Raw genomic sequence first — 23,368 nt, 5'->3', positions numbered from 1 at the left:
ATGTTTGCCCATAAGTATTAAAATTCTGGCCTTTGTTTAAATTCTCTGTGCCTCAGATTCTTTATCTGCTGTAAAAGGAAGTTCTGAGTTATCCAAAATGACCCCCAAAATTCACTTTTTACTGACTTACTTTGGATGACACTTTTAAACAGGAAATCAAAAAATATGATAGAAAGTATTACCTAGCATGCTGTTCTTTTAAATAATATGAAGCTTAGCACCTAGTGTTATAAGATACAGTTGCATGCAGGAGCCAGCTTGTATTGGTTCAGGAGAGGGGACTACATCCTTTCCTTAACTCTGTGTTCAGCAACCTTGCACTGGTAGATGGAAATCACCCAGAGTATGTCAGGAAGCTGACAAAGGCTACAGTATCAGGGCTTTTCTACCCAGGAAACACCACTTGTTAAACACCACTGCCTATTTATATGGAATAATGCCTAAGACATTTATAACAAGCTCTGGATGTCAAGTGAAAAATAAACCTCCATAAACATTGCTTCATGGCAATCATAAAGTCTTAAAAACTACTTATCATTCAGACTTTTTTTTTCTTTCTTGTATTTATCCGGGAAGCAGAAATAGATCTAAAAAATCAGAAATTGTCACAAATCTGTGCAGCATGTGGAAAACAGCAGGAAAGCAAATAATACAAATACGAAGGGCTTGTAAAACCCTTGTTAAAATATTCTTAAAGGGGGATTAACAAATCCTTTGACATGGGCTGCCATAGTAAGAAAAAATTACTCTCTGAAGAAACAAAAAGAGGCAATTTTGAGTTTTTTGAAAAAAAATAAGGCCCAAAATAAGGAGACAAAAAGCTGGCTTTAAGAGATGTTAATAAGTCTCATAGTTTCAGGGAAATATCTTTAAGTTGCATGCTGCCATTCAAGAAAGGCACATTAAAATGTAAAAGGTTGCAGCATACATTGAATAAAATTGCTGGCATCAACAACTTTTTGAGAATAATTCTGCATAAGAAAAAATACTTAAAATAGTCCACTTTCTTAATTTAAGAAAATCTATATATTCAAATTGATAAAATGTAAAAGATAAATAGATAATCACAGAAATTTTTGCAAAGAATTGTAAATATAAAGCCCTCAGCCCAAATTCTCTTCTGAACTTTAAACTGTATATTCATCAGTTTACTGGATGTCTTTACCCGGATTTTCCATAGTTGGCTCACACTATGTAAGACTAAATTTATGTCCCCAAATCTTTTACTTTTACTATTTTAATTAATGTCATTGCCAGCCAACCAGCCACTCCAGCCAGAAAGCTGAGAACAGTCCCAAACTCTTTTTCTTTCTTATGTGCCACAGTTTTCATGAAAGCATTCAGAAGTTTTTAGTTTTGTACATACAATATTGAGTTTTTGTGCTAATGAACAAAGTATAGTACCATTAAATGACTTTTCAAGGAATGGCAGCTAATGAACATTTCTAGATGTCTAGTTGTAGTGGAGGAATTTGATGCTTCATATTATTATAGCATTGAGAACAGCATTTATCTCAATACAAAATGAAAGTTCAAGCTCTCAAAGATACAGTGGTTTAAACATTTTTAAGGAAGCAGCAGCTAAGTACCACACTTAAATGAAGAGATGTTTCAGAACAGGAATGAACTTTGGGAGCCTGAACTTCCTATTAATAATCAGGGTCCTACCCACAGTGGCATTAAAGATACTTGCTGGGATTGTATATATTTCTATAGAGCACAGTTTGGTACATTCCAAGGTATATCTTCTGAGGATAAATGGCCAATAGTGGATGATGCATGCCTAAACTGAACCTCAAGGTTCTGAGGTTTTTATGTGCTTACTGTACCAGAAAAACAATTTAACTATTTAAGATACAATTAATCATAGTAAACATCTGCTGAATAACTGTCATATGACTAGCACTACTTTAAACAAGAATGATCTCATTTAATATTTTCACAAACCTTATTAGTAAAGAATAGATAAAGAATCTGAGGCACAGAGAAGTTAAACAAAGGCCAGCATCACAGAGCTGTTAGAGAAGACACAATTCGACTGAGGCATTCTGACCAGAGTCCATATATTGACACAAGCATGACATTATATTCCCATGTGGGAAAATGAAAAATAAAGAAATACTTTCTGCAAATAGCTACATATTCCTGCACACAAGGTGCTCAGGCAAGATGGCCAAAGTTCTTGGAGCATTATGTAGTTATTCACAGAATTCAGTAAAACACCTTTTTGCTGAATTACTGGAAACCCCTTGGGTTTGCCAGTCCAGATTTGATGTTAGTATTCTAATAAAAGTCAGTAAAGAAAAAAGAAAAATATTTGTAAGCAATTCTAATTCTAGACAGTTCCCAGAGGAGTAGGAAGTGACTAGGGTAAGTGACATTATTTTTTATAAGGCCTCTGGGACACATAGGGCCACTTCTTTGGTACATACTGTGAATAAATACTTAGAACTAAAACAAATATTCCTCACTGAGAAATGTTTACAATGTTATTACAGCATGAGCACTGTGATTAAGAGAAAAGAGAGCCCAGAAAGACTACATTACAATGGGACTAAAATAGCTCAAAATGGGGTATAACATGATTGCTTTCTGTCCTTTGCTTAATGCCCATTTTCATTTCATCAATTTTAAAATAGCATGACCTATATTTTACACAATTAAATAATTTATACTCATTTATGGGATTATGGCAAGGTTTTACAAAAAAACAAAACACCTTTTTCTTTATCTTGACATTAAAAAAATTCAAAGTCAATAATCAGTGGTGACTTTTTAAAGGAAAACCAAGGATTCATAATTTAGCTCAGAATAATTAGTTATAAGTGTATTATATTTTCAAAACATTCAAATGGCCTGTTCTGAACCATTTTAAGAATGATCTAGTCCCATATCTTTATGGAAACATAATTGTAAAATCATTCTTATGCCTACTTACTAGTCAATTTAACATTTGTTGGCCTAGCTTAAACTTTGTTGAGTACTTCAAAAAGAATATATTTAATAATTTCAAGATTTCAAAATTTAGCAGTAATTTTTTTGATTAATTAAGATATAAATTACATTTTAAAAAGCTGCTGTGAGAGCTAAATATGAATATTTTCAATTATTGCAATACTTTATTAGGTTTGAACTCCATTTAAATGTATGAAGATTTTTTTTCTTTGAAAGAGTGTCAATGGTAAGAAAAAAACATCTGCAGATTTTTCAGAAGAATGAAAGTTGGGAATTTACTTGAAAAGCTCAGCCTCTTGATTCTAATTATATTCTAACTGGTCTTTCAGTGCGGTTAAAACTTAAGAAAATTATAGACACATGCAAATATAAATGAACGTTCCTTTAAGTATTAGCCAAGTGATAATCTATTCAGGTATGAGTCTCATGACACATATACATATTACATTTTTCTAGATAATTGCCCAGTTTGGAGCTCAAATAAAGTGTCATAGTTTAATGACTTACCTTATTTCTAGCATGAGCAACTATCTATTATATTTCCTCACAGTGATCATAGAAATCTGGCCATATTCAGTATTCAGTCTAGAATTTGTGGATTTGCTCAGAAACATACCTATCAATTTACTGCTGGTTTTCACTGAATTTTCTGAAGACTTTTAAAATCCGTGGGTTTTGAAATGTGTGGGCTTTCTAAAACTCTTGATAAATTCCTAGCAACTGAATTTAAGCAACAAAAAGTGAACTGGTTCACCTAATAAAATGATCTAGATTCATTATTAAAAAATTAGTACCACTGAAAATCTGGTGATGGCTGTCTTCTCAGAAAAATATGATACATTTCTGTGTTCACAGAGATTTTTCCATAAGTATCAGAGGGTTTGTATATCACTTAAATCTCTCCATGAACACCTACCAGAGACTCCTAGACAAAAAGTTTTATCTAGAGAATTTTATTCCAGAATGGAATTCACTACTTTGAGTTATGGAGAATTTTCCTCATTGTCATGCAGAAAATAAAGAATATTTCTCCAAGAGGACTTAAACATACTTAAAAATGTAAATATGATACAAGAGGAATATCAATAACAATTTCACTATGCAAACTGAGCTGTTTCTGAGGATTACTGTAGGTAATCCTTCACTATTATACAAACGTGTCCAATTTAGTATTTATTTCAGATCTTCAAAATTTAAAAGAAAATGAAAATGAAAGGTGGTGTTCAATATTCTTGCTTATGAGCTAAACTTCACTACAGACATAATGATTTCTTTTGATTAATCAAAATATGCATTAATTCTTGATACATTATTTTTATATGTATTTTTTTTCCATGAAAAAGAAACATTACTTTGGGAATTTTTAAAATTAAAACTGGAGCTATTTATTTTTTCTCCTTAACCATTTCCATTATTCATTTTAGAAGTTAAGTAGACTTTGAATTTAAGGCATCTCATATTCCTGTCAGTCCCTTAATGTTTGAATCTAGTACAGAAGGAAGCTGTCAAAAGAACTGAAACTCTGAGTATCTAGGGAATGTAAATATTTATCTTTCTGTGCCCCAAGGATTTGTTTGCCTATATTTTGACAGCCACGAAATCTTTGACCTTGAGACCTGTCAGATATTAACAACTTTGCTTCTGCCAAACTTACTTATCATTTAGACTTTCATCTTTGAAAATCAAAAATCAAAACAAAAAAATTCATGTCATAAGTCAATTCAAAATACCAAAATATTTAACTGATTAAAAAGTTCCCCGTTTTCAGGCTATAAACTTTTCTATTACAGTGGAAATCTGTAGGATGATGCAGCCAAAAAATTACATTTATAGGAATATATACCTAAAATAGACTTACCAATAACATATACCCATTTTGACCTTAGTTGTCTAAAAATAACAATTTACAAGTGCTAAGAGACATAGGCTCTTAACATAGAATATTATGAAATTGGAAAACAAAGTTATTGGTTTAATATAACATTTTTCATGATCTTTTTGAAAATTAACTTGATTTTTAACCTTTACTCAACTTAAATTGCTGTCTTTGTTTATAGTACCTCAAGAGTTAACTACTTGAAAACAGTTTGCTAGTCACATCAGCCTACTTAAATGGTAGTACAGACCTTCCTCAAGCACTACTTATTTTATGCTGTACTCTTCAAGACCTTACATTTGTATTATTTCCAAACTCCTTACAAAAAGCCTTTCATTGATTTTCCCCATGTTCTATGTTCATTTATAATTACTACTAGTGTACATATCCTTTGTTATAGGAAAGTGAGTCTATGTGGTTAGTTCCCATATCTCTCTTGGTCTGACTTCTGAACTTCCCAATTTGAGCCCATGGAAAATTCTCTCATCTGCTATGAACCAAGGTCCTCTTCAGATTTCCAGTTCACATCCAGGATATCTTCATAGATTTTATACTTCTCTACTTTTGTCTAAATTTTGCTCACAATTTCTATAGGTTGCACTATATGAATCTGCCCAAATCTGAAAGTTTTGGCAATTTCATAAAATTCAATCCAACAGGAATAAATCTTCTCTTGAACTTCTGCTATGTTGCTTTACAAATGGTTTCTTGGTGTGAGATGCATATCCTCATGGACTGCTATCAGATTCTTCTCACAAAGAGTAACAGCATGGAATATGGAGGAGACAAGATGGCAGATTAGGGAGCTCTATGATTCATTTCATTCTCCAGAGCAACTAGTAAGCAGCCAAGAACTGTCTGAAACAATTGTTTGGGGTTCCGTTGTATACCATCCAGGAAACAATGGAAGGAAGAGACTGAAAAACTGCAGAGAAGATCTGTGGGTAGATCCCTCCATACTGTGAATGTTAGAAGACCTCTCGGGAGCCACTCCTAGCTGAAAATAGAAGTCTCCTTTCCCAAGAATGGTGGAAGTGGGGAGGGAGGTACAGCAGGATATTGGTTATGGATTTAGATTAGTAAATTCAGATTGCTGGCTTCCAGCTCTTTGTATAGCTAAAGTTTCAACCCACCCAGGTTAGAAAGCAGATGGCAGCGTCTGTTTCAACCACACCTCAACAGGGGTAGAGTCAGTGAAAAATAAAGTCATAGTACCACAGTAGGACTGCAAGAACAGTTGGCTGAAGACCAGCAACTGCTGGGTAGGCCAATAAACCAAAGATTCAGAGTGCCATCAAAGAGAAGATTTGTGTCCCTCCTGGTCTTCTCCCCAGGATAAAGACCCAACCATTTCATAGGTCCCCAGGCCTATTCCAACTGGGAAAACTGACTTGGGAAAGTCCTCTGCAGGAGAGCCTCTTCCCAGAATTAGCCCTCCAGATTATGATTAGCCCTCCATAATCAAAAGCAGCAAGAGATTAGAAAGAGTGTTAAAAATATGGAGAGGCAAATTAAAAAATGAACAGATCAACATTCCTGGAAGAGGAAAAGGGAAAAGGAAAATTTCTTCTGGGGGGCAACACAATTGCACAATCTCAAAAGGTGTACTATATATCCAGGACAAGAATCAGATGAATAAGAGCTGAAAAAGATCAGATCAAATGTAAACTGTTCTAAAGATCTAGAGTAAATTGAACTAAGTGTCAAAGAAAACTTTCAGCAAAAAGTAAACCCACATGAAAACCCTAGGCAAGAGAAACTGACTTGCAGAATAAACTCATCAAGAAAATCAGATGCCTAGACACCAAAAAAAAATAAAAATAAAAAAAATTACAAGTTGTACTTAGACACAGGGAGATAGGGCACAGTCAAAGTAACAAATCAAAACCTCAGATGAGATGCAAGCTTTGAAGCAACTAATAAATGATGTTCAGACAAATCCTCTAAAACAATTCAAGGAGATGAAGAAAAACATGGCAAAAGTCATAAAAGATATTAAGAAGACACTGGGTGCATATAAGGAAGAATTTTAAAGTATGCAAAAAGAAAAAAACAGAATTTCAGAACTTATAAGAATGAAAGAACAATAGAAGATATTAAAGTACACTAGAGGTATACGATAGCAGATTTGAACAGGCAGAAGAAAGGATCAGTGAACTAGATGATAGGACACCCAAAATCTTACAGACAAAAGAATAGATAGAAAAAAGAATTTTAAAAAATTGACCACAGTTCTCAGGGAATTGAATGACACATGAAGTGCACAAATATATGCATCAGGGTTGTTCCAGAAAGAGAAGAGAAGGAAAGTGGCAGAAAGAGTACAAATGATACATGTCCAAGAAGCACAACATACTCCAAGCAGAATAAATCCTAATAGACTTACTCCAAGGCACATCCCAATCAGAATGTCAAATGCAAAGATAAAGAGAGAATTTCAAAAGCAGCAAGAGAAAAGCAATTCATCAAATAAGTCTTAGTTAATAAGACTAAGTTCCAATTTCTCAGCAGAAACCATGGAACAAGGCAATAGTATGATATATAAAAGGTACTAAAAGAGAAAAAATTCCAGCCAGGAATTCTTTATCCAGCAAACCATCCTTCAAAAATAAGGGAGTATTTAAAATATACACAACTAAACACCAAAACTGAGAAAGTTCATCAACAAGGTACCTGCCCTACAAGAAATACTAACTAATGTTCTACAGGCTGAAAGGAAAAGACAAGAGAGAGAGGCCTGAAGGAGACTCTGGAAATAAAGATTATCAGTAAGGATAACTAAAAGGGTAAGAAAAGAGACAAAAATAAGATACGACACATAAAAACCAAAGGAGAAAATGTAATGAAGATAAATGTTGCCTTTACAGTAATAACACTGAATGTTAATGAGTTTCCTAATCAAAAGTTGCAGATTGGAAGTATGAATAAAAATATATGATCCAACTATATGCCATCTATGAGACTCACCTTAAACCCAAGGAAACAAAAAGGTTGAAAGTGAAAGGTTGGAAAAACATATTTCATGCACAAATAGGTTAAAATGAAAGTTTGGAAAAAGATATTCCATGTAAATAGTAAGCAGAAGAGAGTTGGAGTAACTAAACTAGTATCAGACAAAATAGGCTAGAAATGCATCTACCCAGCATGCCCTAAACACATGAGACAAACACTGGCAAAACTGAAGAGAGAAGTAGATGTCTCTTCAGGTCTACAATAATAAAAACCTAAAAACACAGCTATCATCAATAGATAGAAAATCTAGACAGAGGATCAATAAAGAAATGGAGAACTTGAATAGTATGATAAATGAACTAGACTTAACAGACCTATACAGATCATTACAGCCCAAAACAGCAGGATATACATTCTTCTCAAGTGCTCATGGATCATTCTTCTCAGTAGACCACATGTTGGGCTACAAGTCTCAACAAATTAAAAAGGTTGAAATTATACTAAGCACTTTCTCTGATCATAATGGATTTAAGCTAGAAATCAATTAACAGACAGAGAACTGGAAAATTCACAAATATATGGACTTTAAAAAACATACTCTTAATCAGTGGGTGAAAGAAGAAATTGCAAGAGAAATCAGAAAATATGTGGAGACATATGAAAACAAGAACACAACACTAAAACATATGAGATTCAGTGAAGATACTTCTGAGAAGGAAATTTATAGCCCTAAACAACTACATTAAAAGTGAAGAAAGGGTTTAAACATCAAAGATCAACTGCACACCTGGAAGAACTAGAAAATGAACAGCAAACTAATCCAAAGCAAGCAAAGAAGGAAAGAAATAACAAAGATTAAAGCATAATAAATAAAATTGAGAGTAAAAAAAAACAATAGAGATAATTAAAAAAATATTTCTTTGAGAAAATCAATAAAATTGGCAAACCCTTTAGCTAGAATGACAAAGAAAAAAGAGAGAAGATGCAAATAAATAAAATGAGAGAGGACATTACTACTGACCCCATAAAAATAAACAGATCATAAGAGGATACTATTACTGTATGCCAAAATTAGACACTTTAGATGAAATGGACTATTTCCTAGAAACATGAACAACCTACACTGACTTGAGAAGAAACAGAAGACTGCAAGAAACCAATCACAATAAAATAGACTGAAAGGTCATCTAAAATGTCCCAACAAAGAAAGCCCAAGATAAGATTCTACCAATCTTTCCAAGAAGAATTAATACAAATCCTGCTCAAACTTTTCAAAAAATTAAAGAGGAGGGAACACTACCTAATTCTACAGAGCCAACATCACCCTAATACAAAAGTCAGATAAAGCTACTACAAGAAAGAAAATTACAAATTAATTACTCTATTATATATAGATGCAAAAATCCTTAACAAATACTACCAAATCTAATCCAATAGCACATTAAAAGATTATACACTATGATCAAGTGTTTTTTATCCTAGGTATGAAAGAGTGGTTCAACACAGGAAAATAAATTAATGTAATACACCACATTAACAAATTGAAGAGAGAATAACCACATGATCACCTTGAGTGGCAGAGAAAAGCATGTCACAAAATCTGGCATCCTTTCCTAATAAAAATACTTTTAAAGATGAGAATAGAAGGAAACTTCCTCAACATGATAAAGCACAAAATAAGAAAAACCCACAACTAACATTGTACTCAATGATAAAGGACTGAAAACTTTCACTCTAAGATCTGGAATGAGACAGGATGTCCACTGTTATCATTATTCAACATTGTACTAGAAATACTAGCTAGAGCAAATAGGCTAGAAAAAAAAGGCATCCAAATCTGAAAGGAAGACATAAAACTTTCACTATTTGCAGATGATCTTTTATTTTAAAAGTCTTGAAAAATCTACAACAAAGCTATGAGAGCTAATAAATGAGTTCAGCAAAGTAGTGGGATATCAAGATTAACATGCAAAAATGAGCAGTGTATCTATACACTATTAACGAGCAATCTGAAGAGAAAATCAAGTAAAAAATTCATTTACAATACCAACTAAAAGAATCAAACATCTAGGAATAACCAAGGATATAAAGGACATGCATACAAAAAATTACAAAACATTGCTAAAAGAAATCAAATAACTGTTAAATAAGTTGAAGGACATACTATGTTCATGGATTGGAAGACTAAATATCATTAAGATGTCAATTCTACCAAAATTATTTATTAATTCAGCACAATCCCAATCAAAATTCCAACAGCCTAATTTGCAGAAATGGATATGTTAATCATCAATATCATTTGGAATGGTAAGGGATTGACAAAAACATCTTGAGAAGGAAGAACAAAGTTGGATAACTCATACTTCCTGATTTTAAAGCATATTACAAAAGCTACAGTGGTGAAAAAAAAAGCAGGGAAAGGGCAAAAAAAGATATTTTGAACAATGGAATTGAATTGAGAGTTCAGAAATAGACCCTCACATCTATGGTATATTGATGTTATTATTTTTTTTTTGGTTTGCTGTATGGTGGGGGTCACATTTCATTCTTTTTCCATATGAGTATCTCATTACTGCAGCACTATTTATTGAATTATTGTTAGTTTGCTTGCTTGTTTGTTTTATTTTTGGGACGTGCATGGGCTGGGAATTGAAGATCTATTGAGTTTTGACAAGATGGCCAAATCCACTCAGCTGGGACAGATCTGTCTTTTCAACAAATGATGCCAGAAGAATTGGATAGCTATATCCAAAAGAATGAAAGAGGACCTCTATCTCACACCTTACACAAAAATTGACTCTAAATGGATCAAAGATCTAAATATAAGATCCAGGACTATAAAACTCTTAAGAGAAAATTTAGGGAAGCATCTTCAAGATCTTCTCATAGGTGGTCATGTCTTAGACTTTATGCCCAATTCACAAGCAAAAAGAAAAGAAGGAAAAAAATAGATAAATGGGACCTCTTCAAATTTAAATACTTTTATGCTTCAGAGCACTTTGACAGGATAGTGAAAAGACATTCTACTCAATGGGAGAAAATATATGGAAACCACATATCCAATAAGGGTTTAATATTCAAATATATAAAGAAATTCTATAATTCAACATTAAAAAGGCAAACAACTCAATTAAAAAATGGGTAAAAACATGAATAGATATTTTTCCAAAGAGGAAATACACATGGCTAAAAAGCATATAAAAAGAGGCATGCATCACTAGCTATTAGAGAAATGCAAACTAAACCCACAATGATATATTTTGCACATACTAGAATAGCCACTATTGAAAAAACAGAAAATTATAAGTGTTGGAAATGATGTGGAGAAACAGGAACACTTATTCACTGCTGGTGGGAATGTAGAATGGTGCAGCTGTGATGGCAGACAGTTTGGGAGTTTCTTAGGATGCTAAGTACAGAATTGGCATATATCTGGCAATCCCACTACTTTTCAGTACAACTGAAAGTAGGAACTTGAACAGTCATTTGCACACTGATGTTCACAGTGGCATTATTTACAGCTGCCAGAAGATGAAAACAGTCCAAGTGTCCATCAACCAATGAATGAATAAAAAGGTGGTATATACATATGATGGAACATTATTCAGCTCTAAGAAGGAATAAAATCCTGATGCATAAGAAAACATGGACTAGTCTTAAGGACAATATACTGAATGAAATAAGCCAGACACAAAAGGATAAATATTGTATGGTCTCACTAATATGGCCAAATTATAATGAGCAAACTCATGGAATTAAAATCTAGAATATAGGGTGCCAGGAAATAGAATGAGGGTAGAGAATGGGGAGTGATGCTTTATTTGTGCAGAATTCTTATTGTAAATATTTGGAAATGGATAGAGGTGATAGTAGCACATTATTGTGCTGTTAATTCATTAACAATGCTGAATTATCAGTGTGATTGTGGTTGAAAGAGGAAATTCTGGATTGTGTATGTCACTAGAAGGAAGGCTAAAGGTTATAACATGGGACTACATAACTCAGTGAACCATGCTTTGGATGATGACTGTGGATAGTAGTACAAATACAAGATCATGCTTCCATGAACTAAAACAAATCTACATCACTATTACAAGCTATTATTAATAGAGTATTATATGGGAAAAATAAAACTAATGCAAAACTATGGATTATAGTTAACAATAATATTGTAAGATTCTTTTACCCATTGTAACAAAGCTACCATAACAATGCTAAGTTTTAATAATAGGGGCATTTAAGATGTATGGGATTTTTCTTTTTGGAGCAATAAAAATTTCTCAAATTGATTGTGATGATGAATGCACAACTTTGCAATTATACTGCAAGCCAATGATTACACAATTTGACTGGATCGTATGGTGTGTGACTATAACAAAAAAAAAAGAGGGTAAGTGTTTCAGTCTTAGAGTGCCATCATGGCAACAGAGTACACATTTAATAAATACTACTGTTATCTTTTGGTAATTTGCAAAGATATTTCCATTGTGATTACATTATAAAATATTACTATGAAGCATCATCTTTGATGATAGAGGATAAATTGTTTCATGAAATTAAAACTTAACTAACCCAATCAACAATAGATCATTTGAACAGATCACCTCAGGAAATTAAAAAGAAAAAGAAAGATAAGCTTCTAAAGCAAAATAAAATTTAAATGTCTTTCCCCACCACTCAGCAAACAATGGATTAACTCATGTGATTCTTCCCCTACATTACTACAAGCACAGTACTATTCTCTTTATTAAGGGGAAAAAAGATTTTATAGTCTTCTATTACATCCAAGGAATTTAAATTTAAAAAGAGAAAGTGATTCCTCAAAATGTAAATCAAATAAAATTAAAAGAATCAGTAATTTGCTCTCTTTGTAATAAATGGAAAACTAAGGAACCATGGTGTTACAGTTTTATAAAAACTTCTTGGTAATAAACCACCACCTATATGTTCCAATAATACTGCATATTAATATATAAAGTCCTTTTTTGTTTAAATAGTGTAACACATATGTCTTGATTTGACATGTCCCAATAAGGTCTTTCTCTATAAGGCATAACTTCCCACATGACTATTCCATAACTCCACACAGCACTGGCTGATATGAATTTTTGGTATTGGATGGCTTCTGGTGCTGTCCACCTTACTGGAACTTTTCCACCCTGTTATAAAAAGAAATTTATATTTTATTATGTGTAAGAGCTTATAAAACATTATGGCAATATCATGAAGCTACAGCTTAACATTTGTATATTAGGTTGGCAATTCAGCATCAGGTCTATCCATTTTAAATCTCTATAATGGAATTTAAAGTTACTAATATGTATTTACAAATCTCATTAGAAGTTTTCATTTTTAAGGCAACTCAATTTACTCTGTCCTATGTGATAAAAGGCAAGTGTCTAGTCAAAAGACTATGGCAAAATAGGTAAAGTAACTAGCAGTAAAAGTGAATGAAATATGGGTATTTAAATAAATCCTTACATATTTTCCTTTTCTCTGATCTCACACAAGTTGTAAGAACTGACATAGTTAAGACTCCTCTTTAATTTATTAAAAATGTGATTATATTTTTCTGTTGCAATCATGTGTGTTAGTAACTGGATGATTTTTGTATGTGACTGTATACTACTTATATGAAAATTCCAATATAAGCATGTTATCAATGCAACATTATTTGCCCTCTTAGACTCTATATAGATTGTAAAAACAATGACTCTTCCACAATGCCAAAAAGATGAGATCAATTTGCTATTCTTCTCCTTGTAGTTGTGTATTACTAAGGCCTACTTTCTCCATAAGAAAAGTCTCAGGGAAATGAAAGACACTGCAATTGACTTCTCCTTACAGTAGCTGTATAGACAGCTTCCATAGATAATCCTATATAACCCAGGACAGGCCAAAATCTGAAACTTTACAAACAAGATTGCTGTTGACAAGAATATTTCAAGCTGCAAGGTCCCTGTGAACATGTCCCATATCAGCCAAATATCTCATTCCAGCAGCAACTCCTCTCAGCATTCCTAACTGAATGACTGTAAATTGTCCATCATGTTTCTGCAGAAAGACAAAAGTAAAATGGTTAACTGTACTTGTAAAGAGACAAAATCATCACAAAAAGTGCCTGCATGCTAGTCATTTGCTATTGTATGACAGGAATTATTAATTAATTTTCTACATGATGTAGACACTTATGAAAGAACATAAGTGCTGATTTAACTTACAGGTAAATAATATAAAATATAAGGTAGTTTTTTACCAATATTTATTAATAATCATTTGAGATTATTCAAATCTAAAAGTCCATGTTAATAGGAAAGTCAATTTGGGAATTACATATTTTAAAAAATGCTATTCCTACAGCTAAATATTTTCCTTATATGGCAAAAAAAAATCTAAAATTTTATAAGCGAATGAATACATACAAATTAAGATTTTTTTTCTCCAGAAATGGGGAAAAAAGGAAGGGAAAAAAATAGGGGAAATATATTTGAGAAAAGCAGAAGGGAAATTAAATAGAAAGTTATTATAGAGGGTGATCCTTTTTCTTTTCTTTTGTTTTGTTATTGATGAGAATATTACCTGCAACAAAGATTATGTAAAACAGATGTAATAGCAAATGGAATTGAGGATTATTTGCAACTGGAGTGGCTGACATATATTTCTGATCCAGTATTATTATTTAACAACAGATTTCTCTAATTGAATTACAAACATGTTGCTTTAACACCTTGGTTTGAGTTGATGATCTTCCTAGGTGCTGCTTTCCTCCAGAAAACTAATGCAGAAATACAAATATCTCTTGATACTCTGATTGCTTATACATCTGATTTGAACACATCATTCTAGATTTAGTAAGAGAAGTCTGAATGTCTTGTTATTCTTTAGATTATATTCTCCTCACTATCTGGAAAAGCATTGATGTATATATATATTCATATACATCCTCTGAGATTACATATATGTATGCTTATACACTTAGACTTTATTTTTTACAAAAAGGTTTATTGCCACTAATCTTAAAAGTAAATTTATAATTCTACAGTCTATGCTCTGTGTTTGTATTACAATATAATAGCAATGGTCCTACAGAGCAAATTTGGGATCACAGAGACAATAATGGATGGTTTCCTCATATTTTCTAACTTTCCTTATTACCTCTGTATTATGTTTAAGACTTTTGTTCACTGACTTTTTTCCACACTGAAAAGTAAAATGATACTCTAAAACATGTATTTAAATTACAAGGGCTCAGGTATTCTCTGAGTATAGGATATAAAGTAAATGGAAACTGATTTTTTTAAACTGCATTTGGATCATTTAAATGCTCAAAAAGATTCTAGTTTAATCCTGTCTAGAGCTCTAATTCTTAATTTCATTTTCAAATAATTATTTTCTGCCCTGCTGAAGTTAAAATGGTAACATTTTGCACTGCAAAAAAACAAAACAAAACACAAGATCAGAATACTATACTGGTAGTATTTATTGCAGATTTGGAATGGCTGGATAATTTGGGTACCTACCCTGAGAAATGCATCTAGGGCTCCATTTTCCATGAATTTTATTAAATCATGACTGGTTTTCCTAAAATGAAAAAAAAAAAAAGGAAGGCAAATTTTTCAGAAGTTGGCATCTAAACTTCAGTGGGATTCCTTCTCACCCCAATAAAACACTGATGCTCTTTTGAAAGACTGAATGGGTGAGAGAAATGTTACTAATCTTTCTCGAGCTTTTCTTAATCTCAGAAATTCATTAAATGTCTACATAATCATTATTTAAAATTAAACTGTACAAACTGAAGTGTCTTCTGACTATCTCCTGAAGTCTGTACAAACTGTGCTCTTCTGACTCCTACTTTGTGAACTAAACAGAGAAAAATGACACTTTATATAAATTGTTAAAATTACAATACTTTCATAGCTTTTGAAGCCAAATGACAGTACATATGAATCTTTCCAACAATTTATCAGATTTATTTTTCAACTTTTAATCCTGATGCATTATTCCTGATTTTTTCTGAGGTGGTAGCATTAAAAAGGAGTTAGTTTAATTACATATATACCAAGAAAGAAAAAAACATTCATTTAGTATATGCAGCATGTTCATAATTTGCTTTTTTGGTTATGTATGACACTACTTTCCATCACTCAGTCCCTTTGTTAAATGAAGGATATAACCAATATATATCTCTTGTAATAACCCCTTCCAAATGGACAACATTTGGATGGTCAAACTGCCCCATGATGTTTGCTTCACATAAAAAGCCTCTCCTCTGCTTTTCTGTGTAACCAACTTTCAGGGTTTTTATGGCTAATGGAACATCTCTTTTCCCTGGGAGTTTTAGATGACCACTGCAGACTTCTCCAAATTCTCCTGAAGTAACAGATCAAGGAGGAGTATTTTAATTTCAGACATAATTTTGCTCTCAAAGTAAAGGCACTGAATTTTTTAAAGAGCTCTGTGGAAGAATAAAATATTTTTCTAAATACTTTGCAAAGCTCTCTAAATGATACTGAAAATATTCCTGTAAATGGGTGAGTCCATGTCTCAGACACAATAAAGCTGTTTATGAAAGAATGTCAGGGTGGGTCACGGTGGCTCAGCAGGTAAGAATGCTTGCCTGCCATGCCTGAGGATCCGGGTTCGATTCCCAGTGCCTGCCCATGTAAAAAAAAAAAAAAGAATGTCATAAATGAAATTAAGACTGTAATATGAATTTTAGCCCACTCATTAAAGTTAAGCTTTCTAAACTCATGCTATTTTAACTGGATTAATAAAAATTCTTTTGGAGTGAATATTTAGATTAAAATTAGGGGCATGATAAATACTGACTACTAAAGCATAAGTACACATTAGCAAATTCTAAACATTGCTATTGCTTTTTTGGTTTGAAAAGCAAATATTTCTCAAAGATTTAAATGTCTGGAATTCATATGCACTCTGTCTGCTAGATTTAAGGGACATGGATCCCAATTGCATAATTATTGTGAAAATATATATACACATAGAAAATAATAGTTTCTTTAAACAATTCATAAATATTCATTTGCTACATAAAATTTAATAGTGAAAAGGTGAACAAATATCTAAAGATCTGAGAAAAAATGATAAAAATGTGAAAGCTTAGTAAGAGATGGTAAGCCAAGTAAGAGGCAATGTATATATCTCTCAAAATTCAGGGACTTAAAAAAAAATTCCAAGTCATTTATTGAAAACAGGCCAGAACTATTATGAAATAGCTTATAATAGAACTACATCTTGAAAATCCAACAGAAAATTAAATATATACAAATTCTCTCTGCCACATCTTCTTTTTTTCTTTTTTTCTGAAGATTTTGTAAACAAGTATAGCCTCATTGCATCCAACAATTCACGTAAATGCAAAAGTTCTACACTTGATGTATGATTATTTGCTTGTCCTTATGATGTATGACTTTCAATCTTGACTAAATGGAACAGCTGAACAAGGAAGCTACAGCAGTCTTACCTGTACCAATCACACATTCAATTTTAATACAGGAGGCATCTAGCTCCTTGGCGAATTGATGGACAGCTCTATTTGGGTCCTCGTAGGTTTCAGGGTCAATGTAGGTTTTGGTGCCTGGAAATTTAACTGTAATGATGTAAGAAACCATGACTGTGATGAAGCAAAGCACTTGTTGTGCAGTCAGCCCAGGAATTTCATTATGCAGAGCACTCCTTGGAACAGTGAACTTGCTTCCACATCACCTGATTCACAGCAGTTTTAACAGACTACTTCAGTGTGCTGGCACATAGGTATTATCTGCAAGCTTCTATAGGTAACATGGGATCCAGCTCAGAGGTTACTAACTGAATTTCTTGTCCAGTAAATCAACAAAAGACACCTAACAAAATTCTCTGACATGCCTCTTATCAGACTGGAGTTTTAATTAAATCCTACTGGAGTTTTAATTAAATCCACTGCTATCATGGCATGGTTCAAGCCATATTGAGTTTCATAATGGACTTGGAAACACATTTGTAAATCTATCAGTCAATCAATCAAATTAATACACTGGGAAAAGAAGACATTTCATTTACAGGTAGCCTACTATACTGGCAGCAATATTAAAAACATTTATACATGTTACTTATTCTTTTGATTTATTTTTTAAAGACCAACCAGCATTGACATATACATAAAATTATAAGGTGTTAGGGATTGCTATCACAGAATCAAAGAGAAAACATACTAAAGACACAGTTTCATCTTCACCTTGAAGGGCAATAGAGGCCAGATGTACAGGGTGTACAGGAAAGTTAGAAAATTCACAATATTCTTGGGATCTGCTAACCAAATATGACAGTGCTTTGAAAGGGGAATGGTTTATACGAACTTTCAGTTACAAGGCTCTGGAAGATACTAACTGCTACAAGGAGGTAGCCAATATGGCTTACAAAAGGTATTTAAAATTCAAACAACATAGAATCATCTTAAAAGTTAAAATCTTCTTAAAATGCATCCAGAAGCATGCAGGTAACAGATAATGCTATGTCAACTTTAACTAAAATTCAATTACAATAATGTATTCCAAATCTAATCATTTGATTAAAGACAAAGATAAGATAGGCATATATTTGGTTATATTAATGCAATGAAAAAATTACACTACATCCTTAAAAAAAACTTTATTGTTTTTAACAAAGCCACTGAACAATCTTTTCATTAAATCTTACTATTTGGAGAACAATATATTTCTTTAGATAAAACACTGCAGCCTAACTGTGCTTACGTATCACATAACTGTGCTTATGTATCACATCAAATTAAAAATTATATTTTAAAAATAAATACATAACAAAAAAAAGAAGCAGAATGTATAAAGGAAAATGAGATTTAAAAATCTTGATTTATTCTGCTGTAGTTTATTGTTTATCCAAAATTGATTGTCTTAAACAATTATTGTTGCAGTTTAAAAAACTGACAAATGCTCATTTGTTACTAAAGCTGAACATGAAAAAAAACACAAGGAGAAAAGAGAGAGGGGATAGAAAGGGAAAAAGAGAGAAGAAGGAACATAGGAAAGAGGGGAGAAAGAGAAAAAGAGAGAAGGGAATAAAGCAATAAGTTAACCTCCTAGACTGGCAGGTAGATGGAGAATGAGCCATCTTATCCCTTTTCTCTTTCTTGCTTTCATCTTTTTTCTTTTTTTTAGTTTTGGTTTGTGATAAGGGAACTAGATTGGAGGTAATCTTTTGCATCTCAAATGGATCTCTGATGGTTCTTTATTCAACCTGTCATAAAGCATTTGGACAGATCAGAGTTATTGTGGCATAAAAACATAAAATATAGTACAGCTTGGACTTGAAGACATTGTTAGAAAAAATGGTAGGAGGGGACAAAATGTAAATTGGAATTTCTTCACTAAATTCTCCCATTGTGTTTATATCTTTAAATGTGGTACTTCAGGCCATGGAGAGTTGAGGGAGCCTGATACAAATAACTGGATGTTCTATTAAAATAATATGTTCTAAAAGCTAGTTAAATGGTTATATTCAAGTTCCTGTACAGATTCAATCTGGTGTCTTAGCAGACCTAAGAAAATTGTATACTAAAGGAATAAAAGGACATCAACTTGTAAACAGCTGGTGATAACTCTGTACTTTACATACTTTAGATATAGGTCATAAAACAATATAAAATGCCTGGTTCCCACCAAATGACAAGAAAATATATCCTTGCAAATATGATGATCCAAAAATATCAAAGAATTATCAATATGGGGTATAAGCGTACTTTATTTTTTTGTTATTGATTTAAAACCTGGATGCTTTAAAGTAAGGAAAATACTGACATAATTTTTGAATATTTTGTTTTTTTTTGCTCATCCCAAACTGAGTATGAGGTTTTTTGTGTGTGTTTTAATATCTCATTTACATTTCTCATGAAAGTTTAATATCCTATAATCACCATAGATATTTTGCTCTGGAGATGAGAACTGTTTATATATAGTAAGCTTATCATATCTATGTTAGCAAGTAATATATGCAGGTATATATTTTCTAATTACAAATTGGATGTCAAATGTGAAGTGAACGGCATCAAAATATTAAAGTTGAGTGATGAAACTTAAGCATAAGGCTATGCAACAAGTTTTGGGTAAACCATGTTTCAATTTACCTTCTGCATTAACCTGTAAGTTAAAAGCAAATAAACTAAGATGTATTTGATATTTTAGGGATGTCTCAGATATATTCTATAATGGAAAGAAAAGTGACATATATACTACTAAATAATTGCGCTATCTAGTTATCACATATAGGTAGGGTCAAGGATTACAGGAACTATGGTCTTATGTTACTATTCTACATACATACAACACTAGATATGAAAATTGAGGCATTCAAGTTTTGATTCTCTCCTCCATATCTGGAAAAGAGTTAGAAATATTCTTTCCTGTCAGGTAAGTAAGAAAAGTATGTAACCTCCACTTTTCTGAATATCCTCTAGCTGTAAACTGCCTATGGTGCTCTTATTACAGAGGCTTAGTCACAGGAAAAACCACACTGAATTAGTAAAAGGAAGCTCCAACAAATAGGGAGCCTATCAGACTATCATAGGAGGGTGGCAGAATCACATATATTCATAGTGATAAGCAGGGATGGATCCAAATTTTGTAAGACATACTTTATACAGTTTGGATACCCTGTTTAAGAAAAATAATATCCACTCAAATTTGCTAGTGCCCCTCTCAGAGCCTTAGAAGAGGTCTGTGCAACTGAGAGCCTCTGAAGCTTAAACTTCATGAGCTTTATGAAAAAGCCATCTCTGGGAAGACCTTTTACTTTAATTCATAGTATCCCATATAGCCATCCTGTCTTCAGGGCTGGGATTCTATAGAAATTCTTACTCAACTTGGACATGTATTTAAAATGATTTCTCTTTTGAAAACTAAAGTCAAAGCAACTGTGGTTCATTAAACAAAAATACACTGAAAAAACTAAGGAATGATGTTAATACATACACAATTTGTTTCTTTATATCACATACTTTCATGATTTTTTTAATCATTAGGAAATTCTAAAATGGATTCTAAATTCTTGACTGATGCTTAGATATCTTTTGTGACTTTAGTATAGGTTACATGAAAACATCTCCCTACATATGGACATAAGAATTTGATTTAAAAGACAATAAAAGATTTACAGAAAATTTATCCATGCATCAAAAAATTTAGTGAAGGTCATGGTTATTTGGTAAAAGTATAAATTAAAATTGTTTCCAAATATTAAAAATGGGGATAATAGGTTTATGTAAGAATACTATTAATGATCCGAATTGAAATCATGTGATTGTTAGGTTTTTATTTTGTCTGCATAAACTAACGTTAACTATTACTCACAAAGCTCTATATTACACTTGCTATCCACCTTGCAACAAGAATGAGATTAAGGCAAAGGGGCATTTTTTTTCCTTCAGGTCCCTAAGTTCTCTTCTGGATATAATTTCTAAAATGAACTTAACCCAAATGCACAAGAAAAAATGAGGATTAAATCCCATGATTATAATAATTATGCCCTATGAGGTATTAACCCATAATAGACAATTTATAGCAGCTAAAGAGAAAAAGGCTCTCTAACTCATTAATGATAGCTTCATTTATTGGGTTAAACAAAGGGCCTGCCCTTCTAACTTGAGATAATGTTACTTACCTAAAATATGGGCAGATGCAACATTTAATAGATACTAAAATGATATGAAATACTTGGGCAAAGTTTCCAAAAGGAAACACTGTGACATAGAAGCAGCCTGATATCCTGCAGCTATATTAAAATTCCTTATGAAAGATTACATTTCTCAGTATATATATTTAATTCATATCACATAACTTTCATTCTAAAGATCCCATTCAAACGGTTTAAAGCAACATTTAAGCCTATAATTTAACTTCAAGCATGATGCATTAGGAATTTGTTCATGCCACACGAACAACCAAATTTCTATAATTATTGGGGTAGATAATACTAAAGAAGAGCCAAACACTTACAATGAAGGTCAAGTTCTTCATCCCCTTCTTGGTCAGCTTTGCTATAACCACAGTGCCTGGGTAAAAACAAATTTGTGACAATCTCAATTGGCAATCTTACTTCATGTATTTAAAAATCAGCCCCATGTACCTTAATTATCTAACATCATACTAGCTACAGCCTAAATAAAACTTCCTGTTCATAGTTATTAACTCATTTAATAAAAATCAATTCCCTTGATAAAAAATTGTCCACAAAACAAAATGTTTTTCTGAGACAAACGAAAAGGATTTTTTTTGTATGTGGATTTAGTTGTATCAATAAATAAATATTTGCTTATAATTTTTCTACTAATATAGATTTTATATTATATTTATATATAGTCATATTAATAACTTAAGAAACTAAATCTTTTGCCAGGTGTCTTCTATATTTACTAGGAAAACAAAACGAAGCTGAATTCTGAAAATAACCAATAAAAAAATTCATCCATTGAAAAAAAAATTCATCCACTGGAATTTATAATTTCATTCTTAAGCTAAGGGTGGAGATCAAGCTATATTTTGGCCCTGGGTGAATGACAATTTATTGACCTTTAACATTTAATATCAGACAAAGAACACTGCATAACCTATTCAAAATTCTATCATAATAAATGAATAAGTAATACATTGACATAATTCTGAAATTCAGTACTTTTGATGACAGAGATTAGAATAGAGGTTTGTGTTCTACTTTCTTCCAATGATGAAGCCAAAGACCATGAACACGAAAATAATGGTCCCTGCCACTGTGACCACGGCAATTATAATTACAGGATCCTGTTCACTGGAGACCGCTGTAGCTGCAACAGAGGAAAGAGGCTCAGAAATGCTCAAGACCATACAAGAACTTGAGAGTTTAGGCAAAACCTTTATAAACAAGAGATGTCTATCTGATTCACCTCTAATTTTAAATACAGTAATGTGTAAACTTAAAGCACTTTATATTCTGTGCATTTTAAAGACATGGTATGGATAATACTTCATTCATTTTACTTTTCTCAGAATAAAAGAACCTTATTAAATACTTATGCCCCAGCATAGTTGTCAGAAATTTAGTTAGGAATTAAGAGATAAAGATCTTTGACCTGCAACTGCTATTAAATCCATTTATTGCTCAGTAAAGTACCCAATCCTTCCATCTTTTTTTTCTGTTATGTTAAATAGGAACCACAAAGACAAATCAAAGCACCTTAATTTACATGAAATGCTTTTTATGTAATATTTTCAACCAAAAAAAGTATCACACCATAATAAAACATCATGATTTTATAATCCATCATAATTCAGGAATAAAATAAGTAGAATTATTTATGCTAACTTCCACAAATTCTGCAGTAGACACTTTTGATAGGTTAGGATTGCAGAGGAACTAACTTATTTACAAAAGAGTAAACTTTCTGAAATACTTTTAAAAACATTTTAGCATTATCTAATTGTAGAAACTTCATGTACTAAGTGATTCTTCTTTGCTCATTAAGGTTAGCCCAACCAGACCTTTATCAGATTCATTTTGGGAAAAAGTAAATGTTTCCTTGCCATTTAAAGCAGCCCCTGA

The 23,368-nt window shown here is 32.3% G+C and overlaps 1 protein-coding gene across 1 annotated transcript in view; it reads right to left on the bottom strand.

Moving 5' to 3' along the window:
* Positions 1-13,569: 13,569 nt before the first annotated feature.
* LOC143658993 (ephrin type-A receptor 7-like) overlaps positions 13,570-23,368 on the bottom strand; it is a 67,439-nt gene continuing 57,640 nt past the window's right edge. The window contains exons 4-8 of the mRNA XM_077131466.1: positions 22,505-22,613; positions 21,790-21,845; positions 17,268-17,393; positions 15,304-15,364; positions 13,570-13,837 (exon numbers count right to left, since the gene is read on the bottom strand). Of these exons, the coding sequence (XP_076987581.1) occupies positions 15,345-15,364; positions 17,268-17,393; positions 21,790-21,845; positions 22,505-22,613 (311 nt within the window). The 3' untranslated portion in view covers positions 13,570-13,837; positions 15,304-15,344. The remainder of the gene's footprint in view (positions 13,838-15,303; positions 15,365-17,267; positions 17,394-21,789; positions 21,846-22,504; positions 22,614-23,368) is intronic.

Source organism: Tamandua tetradactyla, chromosome 16, assembly GCF_023851605.1.
Source record: "Tamandua tetradactyla isolate mTamTet1 chromosome 16, mTamTet1.pri, whole genome shotgun sequence".
Classification (NCBI taxonomy): Eukaryota; Metazoa; Chordata; class Mammalia; order Pilosa; family Myrmecophagidae; genus Tamandua; species Tamandua tetradactyla.
Note: the sequence above shows the minus strand (reverse complement) of the source record. Positions and strands in the feature narration are given on the sequence as shown.